Source organism: Vidua macroura, chromosome 1, assembly GCF_024509145.1.
Source record: "Vidua macroura isolate BioBank_ID:100142 chromosome 1, ASM2450914v1, whole genome shotgun sequence".
Taxonomy (NCBI): domain Eukaryota; kingdom Metazoa; phylum Chordata; class Aves; order Passeriformes; family Viduidae; genus Vidua; species Vidua macroura.
The window spans coordinates 146,202,052-146,211,816 of NC_071571.1; the positions used below are offsets into that span (position 1 = coordinate 146,202,052).

At 40.8% G+C, this 9,765-nt stretch overlaps 1 protein-coding gene across 1 annotated transcript in view; it reads left to right on the forward strand.

The window, feature by feature from the left end:
* The window catches only part of TG (thyroglobulin), a 141,213-nt gene that overhangs the window by 72,780 nt on the left and 58,668 nt on the right, over positions 1-9,765 (forward strand). The window contains exons 40-41 of the mRNA XM_053996854.1: positions 2,375-2,534; positions 7,117-7,316. Of these exons, the coding sequence (XP_053852829.1) occupies positions 2,375-2,534; positions 7,117-7,316 (360 nt within the window). The remainder of the gene's footprint in view (positions 1-2,374; positions 2,535-7,116; positions 7,317-9,765) is intronic.

Genomic DNA, 9,765 nt, shown 5'->3' on the forward strand with positions numbered 1-9,765 from the left:
AGTTAAACTGGTGCTTCTGACTTTTTCCCACCTATAATTATCACCACCTGCCACACTAGCTCAGAAAAGCTGTGCTTTGCCTTTATTTAGAAAGTGTTTAATTGTAAGATCAAGACTTAAAAATCTCCATTAATAGAAATTAAAATGGAAAAAAAACTAAGCCCTCTCTCTTTTTTCTCCATTTCCTGCACATTCCCATCCTTATTGTGTCATCCCCATTGCATTCAATTCTTTACAGAGCAATATTATACAGTAGTAAGGTTTCCTGTCTTGATGGAGTTTAAATCTGTTCCTGTCAAATAGCTCATCAAGTGTTTTACAGAAGGATGAACAGGGAGGTTGGACCAGATGGCCCCAGCAGTGTTCCATTCCAAGGTTAACCATTCTGTCATTCTGTGATGGAGGAGATGCTTGTGAATATTTTGAAGCTTCTCAGACTTCCAGCTGACTTGCAGCATCCTGGTGGCTGCTGAACTTCATTACCCCATCAGGGTTTGCACATGGAACCTAAGCCCCTGCAGTCGTGAAACCATGATGGAGCTGCTGGGCTTCCCATTGCTTGGTGCAGAAAAACAAACGGGAATGCTGCATCCAGACACTTGGCTCTGTGCACAGTCCCAGTGCTAAATCTTCCCCTGAATTACTCCATATCTGTTGCAGCTGTTGTAAATGGCTTTGGTTTGCCATTTCCAAATTTTACTGCCCATCTTTGACCTTTGTAAGCTTTTTATTGTGTAAAGTCACTCAGAATAATGTAATATGCAATTTACAGGGCAGCTGGAGGTCATGGTGCTATGGAGACTGTGGACATGTGGGAAATGCTTAGTATGAGCCTCAGGCTTAACCATGTTGAGCTGAGGGGATGGAGCAGTCTCAATATAACTGTTAATACCATTTTAGCTGACACAACTCGATGTGGTTGTATTTCAGAATGAATTTCCATGTGAAAACAGATTATTTCTTTTTTTTCTTCACTCCCATCTCTCTCTGTTGCATGCAGTGCAGAAATGGGAACCAGGGACAAGGCACTACCAGTTAGGCAGTTTCAATTCAAGAAAAGTTCATGAGAAAAAAAAAAAAAAAACAACTGTCTCAGTGCTTGTAATATCTTGTGTTTTCTTGGCAACATTGTTATGTTCACAAGAAGCCCCTGAACTGATTCATCAGAGAGATAAGTGAGGAGTGCCCACACAATTGTGGGCAAATTAAGGGCAGTTGAGGGTAGTTTGCCTGCTGAGCTGTAATTTTGCAGGATGCTGCAGCCATCGCTGCTCTGCTGCTTCTCCCATACAGCCATTTGTGTTTCTGCTGGAGACATTCTTTGCCAGAACAGATGGGACTGCTGTGTTTAGCTAAGCTCCATCCAGAAAATAACAGCAGCAGAGGCCAATGCCCTCTAGGTGCAGGGAAAACCAGCCCCAGATGTACTTTGATGCTGCTACAGGAAAGGGAAAAACCAAACCAACCTCCTCTCTTTTGTTCACTGAAGGATGTTTCTATTGAGTGTGTGTAACCTGCTGGTAAGTGCTGAGGTGTCCTGGGGCTGTTCTGCCTTTTTCCTGTTGATGCAGCAGCAGCTCTGCTGTGTGTGCAGAGAGGGCCCATACCTGGTGCTGCTTTGGGCAAAAGCTTCTGTTTCTGTGCAAAATCAGGTGGCTCTGCCAGGAGTGTTAGCATGGGTGCAGACTGGGACTTCTGCCATCCCAGGAGTCCTGATGGGCTCTTTTGAGGCAGAATCCATCTGTACTTTGTGAGATGTGGGTCTCTCCTCTGTAGAGACAAAGTCCTCTCTACAGGATCCCTCTGTGTATCTTGCAGGGGAAAATTTCCATGGGCACTGGAAGGAGCATGGAGTGTTATCAGTATCAAGTGACATTTTTGAGACTAGGCAGTGTTTGGGTGCTGAAGACTTGAGAGCAGGAAGCAGATGTGCAGAGCTATAAGTTAGTCTTACTCAAGATGGAGCAACCCAACAGGCCTTTTCCTTCTCCTGTTTCCCACTTGTTTGAACTTTTCCTGCATGTTTGTATTAAGCAGATGTGCTCTAGCAAAGACAAGCACACCACATGCTCAGTGGCCAAGGCAGCAGGAGCTGGCCTAGAGGAGATTTTGGCTGATGGAATATGATGGTACTGTTAGATCTACTTTATACTGGAGATAGTGTCCTCTTTATGATATTCAGGTCATTGCAGACAATTTGTGGACAATTGTGGACAACACCCTTTAAATTCCAGACAGATGGGCAGATATTCCCTCTTTATGGTCACTCTTAAAAAGCTATAAATGGCTTAGATAATGTTCAAGAAAAAGCTGCTTGTGTGACCTACCAAAGCAGTTGGCAACGGGAATATTAACCTGGTCATTGTCATGGCAGGTCAAAAACATGTCAGTGTTGCTGTTCTTCCACAATGGAGGGAGTTACAATGCTGAGGAGGGAAAGACAACCCTGGATGGGTCATACCTGGCTGCCATCGGCAACGTCATCGTCGTGACGGCAAACTACCGTGTCGGTGTCTTTGGCTTCCTGAGCACTGGTAAGTCATGGGTTTCCAGAGCAAACACAATTATGCATTCTGTAACTCTTCTGTTTCTGATTTTTATTTTTTTCAAGTTATTTTTTAACTCAATTAACCTATATCTTTCACAGATTTTTTTTTTTCCTAAATTATTGTGGGAAAAAAATGGCCAAGAAGGAGTGGGGACTTGATCTGAAGAGAAAGGGGAGAGGCTGGGGGAACAGGGACAGGAACAAACCCAACTCAATATCTATATCAAAGCACTGGATAGACTTGTGCTTGCAGATGAACTTCTGCATATTGAGTTTTGCAGACACATGTGAAGATAGCTTAGTATCAAAAATCCTTGCTAATTCCAGTGGCCTATTGTTGTGGGTAGAGTTTTCAATGATTTCAACTTCCAACCTGTTCCATCCATGGAATGTTGCTGATGCTCTCTTGTGCCCATGTCAGAGTGGGGAAGAGGCAGAGACAGATAATTGCAGGTTTGTGGTAAGAAGGATGTGAGAGGACTGAAAGTAAGGCACAAAGGTGGTTGGTTGGTTTCTTAACAATTCAGCTTGACTTCTCTGAAGGACTTGCCACATTTAACCTGAATCTGTACTGGCCTGGATGTGACTGAACATTTACATGTTCTATGTTGCAACCCTTCCCCACATTCCAGTGTAAAGGATTTTTGCTCTCCTAATGCCAATTGCCGTTAAAAATTACACAAATTCCCATTATAAACAGGATTTTGTCTTGCATAAAGAGGTATGAAAACACACATTCAGTCTCCCTAAATCTTTGGGGTAGTGCCATTTTTTTTTTTCACTTTGCCTTTTTTTAGCCTTGCCTTTTTAAGCAAGTAGGGAACACCTTTCTACCATCTTTCACTTCTGCCTGGGGCAGGGGAACTTATGGTAGAGAGCCATTAAGAAAAAATGCAACAGCTGCAAATGGAGCTCTGTCTCAGTCTGGTGGCAATCCTTGGCCTCTTTAGGGGGCATTTTAATACATTTATAACTTTCAGGATGTCATATTTGCCATGTTTACAAGTATCTGACTTACATACGTGGCCTCATGATCCTTTTGAGTGTTCACTGCTAGTGATGTTGGGTGGATTTTGTCTGGTTTAAGGTTATAGCTGTAATTGTTGGTTATTTTTCCCCCTTCTCTGTTTATTGTTTTGTCCAAAGCTCACTCACAGCAAAGTCTCTTTCATTCTGTAAATAGAGAGCTGTCACTACAAGATCTTTACTTATTTAGATAAGAATTTGGTTATGGATGTGTCTGGAGAAAAAACATCACTGTTTTCATCAGTGCAAACCCAGTGTTTATGAAAGTGATACCACAATTTCATTTTGTCTAGAGCCAAATGCAGTGTGGATAGGTGCTGTGGGAGCTTCCAGTACACAGCACTGCCCACACCACCCTCCTTCAGCCTAGGTTTCCTTCTAGTGAAAAATGCTGGTTGGGCTGAAAATGATGCAGCAGTATTTATATGATGATGCATAATTTTGGAAAATTATTTGGTCTCTGTTTCACAGGGTTCTACCTGCATGTCCCAAAATGTCAATACATGGGCTTGGTGTGTGCATGGTTGGCATTCCTGCAAACCTTCAGATAGAGGTGGTTCATTACATGACTTTTTGGGGACCTTCTCCAGCTCTCTGTACTGTGGAGCTGTGGTCAGGAAAAAGTTCAGTCTTTCCTGGCCTCTTCCTCTTTGAGAAGTCCATGGTGTGTATTTGGGAAAATTGTGCACTCCTAGAATCACAAAATATCTGAAGTTGAAAAGGATTCCCAAGAATCATTGAAGTCCAGTTCTTGGCCCTGCACAGGAGACACCAGGAATCCCACCATACACCTGAGAATGTTGTCCAACACACCTTGAACTCTGTCAGGCCTGGTGCTGTGACAACAAATGGGTGATTATTTAAGTCATTAACCATTAACATTCCAGTCTCCTGCACCTGGTCCTTTGGAACTTTTGCCATTAGTTTCAAAGGGAGCAGGAGTTCACCCTTAGGGCTTCACAGCAGAGCTGTTAGAAGGCTCTACAGTTAGAAATAAAAGTTATGAACTTGTGAGTAATATTAGTTTGATTGTTCAACTGAGCAAAGTCCTGAATGCTCTCAAGTTAATTTATTATAAATTACAAAACTAGAAAGGAAGGAGTTAAATAGATTTTTAGGGAATTGAAGGGTAGTGAAAACAGAAGATTTCCTTTTGTGTGGATGGAGTTTTTGTTAGTTCTACAGTTCTTCTTGTCTCTCCGTGGCATGGCTTTTGTAAAAAGTGAAAGAGCTCTCTTTCTTATAAATATAAAAGGTGTTTAATTAAATTTGCTATCACCCATTAATATTGCAAAAAGTGATGCACTTTCTTCACTTCTTCCTTTTTGTCCAGTAAAATTAAGGTGAGTTGCCAGTGATATGGATGGCAAGAGTCTGGAGAAGACAGTCATGTTTTTAGGTTTTATTCTTTAAAGATTCCATGAAGTCATATAAACCAGAATGATTTTCATGCTTTAATTTAGCACTATTCTTCTTCTGTTTAGTAATAACAGAAGGAAGCACATGAGGACTCTGGTTTCTTTTCAGCTTCCTGTGGTCCTCAGGAATGTGATCTTTTCCTACAAAAAGGCAGTGGAAAAGATTCCTGGCAGACATGTTTCTTTCAGTCTAACTCCTATGAAGGTCCATGCATGCATCTGTTCTCCAGTGTGGTACATTTCACAACCCAGTTGTGGTTTTTGCCAAGGAGAAAGGAACTGGTTATATTTCCCTCTTTGGTCTTTTTGTTTAGTATAGTGAAAGCAAGGCAGATTGTGTGGCTAAAACATTTACATGGATCTGCACATAAAAATTTCTTCACCAAAGGGATTGAAAAACATTGGAGCAGGCTGCCCAGGGCAGTGGTTGAGTCACCATCCCTGGAAATATTTAAAAAGATGTAGATGTGGCACTTGGGGACATGGTTTAGTGGTGAACTTGACAATGCTGGGTTAACAGTTGGGCTCAATGATTTAAGGGTCCCTTCCAACTGACTGATTCTATGATTTCACTTCCTTTGGAGTGGTCTCAATGGGGATGGAGCAAGTTCTTAAAATGAGATTTCCTTTTTAAAGAGTGGGTTTATTGCTGGATTGAGAGCTCTGGGAACTGGTCATGGTATGCAGAACAAACTAAAAAAAGCCCAAAAAAACCCAAATCACAAAACCAAAAAACTAAGCAGGGAAAATATTTCCTCCATTGCTTCACTGGTGTGGCTTGGACTCACCATCTGAAACAATGGCTATAGGTCACAGTGTTTTGGGCCTTTCACTTTTTGGCTGTCCTACTGAAAGGCTGTTCTAACAATGGCTGTTGTAGTATGGGCACCTCTAAGATCTGCAAGGTTACCATTAATCTGTTCTCCTCTGTGTTTATTCTGCTGTGTAAACTGGTGTGTTTGATACCTCAGGAATTCACTACAGAAGTGTAAAGGACGTACACTTTAACTGCTCTTTGCCTAAGACCTGTCCACAAAGCAGCACCTTTTTATTCCACTCTCTATTCATTTTAATTCACTAGTTTCTGAACCTACCCTTATTTTAAACTTGTACTATTTGGTCTTGGCAATGGAAGAAACAAATAGTTTCAGCTGTGTTTCTATTCACAGCTTTTCTATTTTATCCTGTGGGTTTTTGGTTTTTTCCAAGTTTTAAATGTGAAGAATTTTAAAACTTTGAAAATGAATAGCTCATTGTGGACTAAAAAGAAATAGACAGTGAATAATCATTTTCTATTCCTTTTTTACAAACCATGGAGGAATTACTTATTTCTTTTTGTTGACATAAAATCAAGCTTGCCTACATTCTTGCATCATTAGATGCTTTCAGCATTAGTTTCTTATTAATAAAAGTATCAGGTTACCACTTTTTAGTGTTGAAAAGGAGGTGGTCATATTTAGGTATGAGAAGCACATGATTAATTATTTGTTTGTTTTTATGTTTACAAAAATATATATTAGATTTCTATTGGAGAGACATAGGACAATCTCAAAGAATATAGACAGAAATTTTACAAATTTTAAAATAATATCTGGAAGAGTGTAAAGAAATTCAAGATATTGTGATTTATGATTGGTCGGGCAGGGCAAGTATAAGAGGTATGTAGGAAGGAAACATGCAATCAGGTGTACCCCAGGAAAACAGTAATTTTTATAGATCCCTTCCAACTTGTGAACTTGGCAAACACACAGATTTTTGCTTTTTTCAATTCATTTTAAGATTAATCTACTTACGTTGAAAAAGAATCTTATGGCTAAATCTATGAATACTTGAGCTTGGATTTGTCTCCTGCCATGATGTGTCCTAACGAAGCTTAGAAGTTCATGTGTTATTTTTCTATCACTGGTGCAAACCAGCACCCCTAGGGCTGCCCTGTGGAGTGGCAAAAACTGAAATGGAGTCACTGTGTAAAGTGATTACCTTGGAAGAGACCACCTTAGACTTTTAAACTCTGGTATCAGTTTTGTCAAATTTCAGCTACAAGAGCTGCAAAACATGTAATATTTGCCCCAAATTTCAATGTTTATAGTTTTCTTTTCAGCCGTGCTTTGTTTCCTCCTCCAGGCTCTGCTGAGGCGAGTGGGAACGCTGGCCTTTGGGACCAGCTGGCAGCTTTGAGGTGGGTGCAGCAGAACATCGCCAGCTTTGGGGGTGACCCCAGCCGCGTCTCCCTGGGAGCCGAGCGCGGCGGGGCCGATGTCACCAGCGTTCACCTGCTCACAGACACAGCGGGTACAGACCTCTTCAGGAGGCTGCTGTTGATGGTAAGTTCCATTCCTGCTTCAGCTTCACCTGCATTGTGAAAGGATGTTGCTACAGAGATGAGGATGCTGCAGTGGCAGTGCGTGGGTGCTGGTTTTATTTCATCCATACCTTGACAGGGCTGTTATTGCTGTAGTTATTTTTCATCTCACCTGTGACTGTTATCTCCAGGAGCTGGATGCTTTGCCAGGATGTACGAGAGATGCACTTTGGTGTCTGATTTACTCATAGTAAGAATACAGTTTTCGTCACTGTGGTTTTTTGTGTATTATATAAATAACCTTGTTTCATAACCTGGAGGTACAGCAGCTTAGTTTCCATTCCATAAATATGATGTTGGTCAGCAGCTTTTAGACCCTGAAACTGATGAGCCAAACTCCCACATGTTAAAGTATCCAGTCTTTTTATCGGATCTTAAGACAGATTTCATTTAAAAGAAAAAAACAAGTTTCAGAGAGTAAAAATCAGGTTACGGATGGGCTTGTTTCCCATCAGCTTAGACTATTTTCTCAGTCACTCCAAGTGATCCATATCTTTACAGCCTTTCCTGTGTTGAGCCTCAGGACTCTGATATCACTTTTGTCAGCAGCAATACTGCCATTTATCTTCACAGCCTCAGTGTGCTCTGAAATGAGGCTCAATCACCAGAGGAATTTTATATATCCATAAGAAATGGTACTTGGACAAAATGAGCTCTGATAGCAGTGCTGCCTTGGAACAGTGAGCAGTGGAATAGAATTCTTGATTCAGGAAGCTGAGGGCCCAATTAAATAAAATGCTGCCTTGAATATAATGACATCTTAATTCAGTACCTAATTGTTCTTCACTGTGTCCTTGCTTCAGGAAACATAACTTGCTTTTGCATCCCCATGGCTCAATAAGTTTATTTTAATTGCATTGCACTAGTGGGGAAGGCAAGGGAAGTTTATGAAAATTGCTGCTCATTAATTGTTTTTTTCTGTCATTATCAGATAATTCCTCACACAGTTCCTAGATTTTTAGTCAGCTCTTGACATAGAATTTAATTTGCTAGAGGAACCAGAGTACTTTTCTCTCAGTTTCCTCCTACTCTGAAGTCACAAACTGTTTACTGACATGGCTGAGGATGGGGCCCTGTGAAAACTGTGCCAGACACAGTGCAATTTAACAGCTGAACCACTTAGGGAAGGGAAATGCAAGGACATCTTTGCTTATTGCTGCTTCTGGAGAGTAGTTCCACGTTATGTATTTTCTTTTATAAGATGAGTTTAAACTCATTCTTTCTCCTACAGCAGAACACTAATCAATGGAAAACAGTGGCAAGTGCAATGATCAGACAGGTGCATCAATTCTTCCCACTTTTCCAGTGTTTATATATATATATTTTTTTTTTTCTGGGACTTTGCAGACCACTGTCTTGGCAAAAGCAGCATCTCCACTGAGTTCAGAGTAGTGTCATTTATCCTGACAGCCTCACATTGGATCTAGTTTTTTTTTTGTGAAACACACTGACAATATGAAAAGCAAGCAACAATAGAAGTAGCTTGTATCTTAAAAATATATTTGATCTGTCTTTCTTTTTTTTTTTTTAAGTGGTGCCAAAGTTGGTTTTTCACTTACATCTCCTGTAAAGGATGTGTCTTGTTTTTGTTCAAAGACACCAAAATCACTGTGTACTTTTAATTTTACTGTTAAAAAGGAGGTGCACACAGACTAGAATCATGAAACTGAGAATATATAACAGATATATCTTTCCTAAGGGAAAATCCCTCAAAGGAGCCCTTCTGCAAAAGTCAGCTTTGTGCTTCTTGTTTCTGTATTTGCTATGCATGATAAAACCATGCTGCTCCTGAGCATGCAGAGGGGAGTGGTGCACAAAACTTTCTTTACTAGAAAATGTGCACCTGAAATAGCAAAATGCTGTTGAGTTTCCTGTGTCTACCCTATAATAACTTTTTTTGGAACAAATCTGAAAAGAGATTGAACAAAATCAGTGCAAAGCTATCACGGGGACTTTTTAGATTTTATTTCATCTTTCAGTGGTATGATTAGAAATAAGTGTTATCAATAATTCTGGTCTTATTTTAAATGTTTTAAGAGCATTAGCCTGGCATTTGACTTCAGTTTTTGATCACTCAATTAATTTACCAGTGCAGTTTTGATGTACGTGACTGGATCAATGTATGGATGGCAGGGGGCTGCAGAGGGCAGCTGTGTTGGGTGTCCTCTCCAAGCATTCCTGGTGGATGTCAAGGGCAGCTTCCAACCTTCTTCCACCCAGTGCAAGGGAAGACCAGGTCCCTCTTGGCCATGGAAGCATATCAGACAATAGTGCACAGAGAAGGTTTATTGCTCTTCTACTGCAGTCAGGTGCAGGGCTCTCTGACATGGACTCTAAATATCCCTGATCCTGGTAATTAGCTACTCTTTAGATCCCCTTTCTTCCCTCTTTTCCCATCTCCTTTTTCTCTC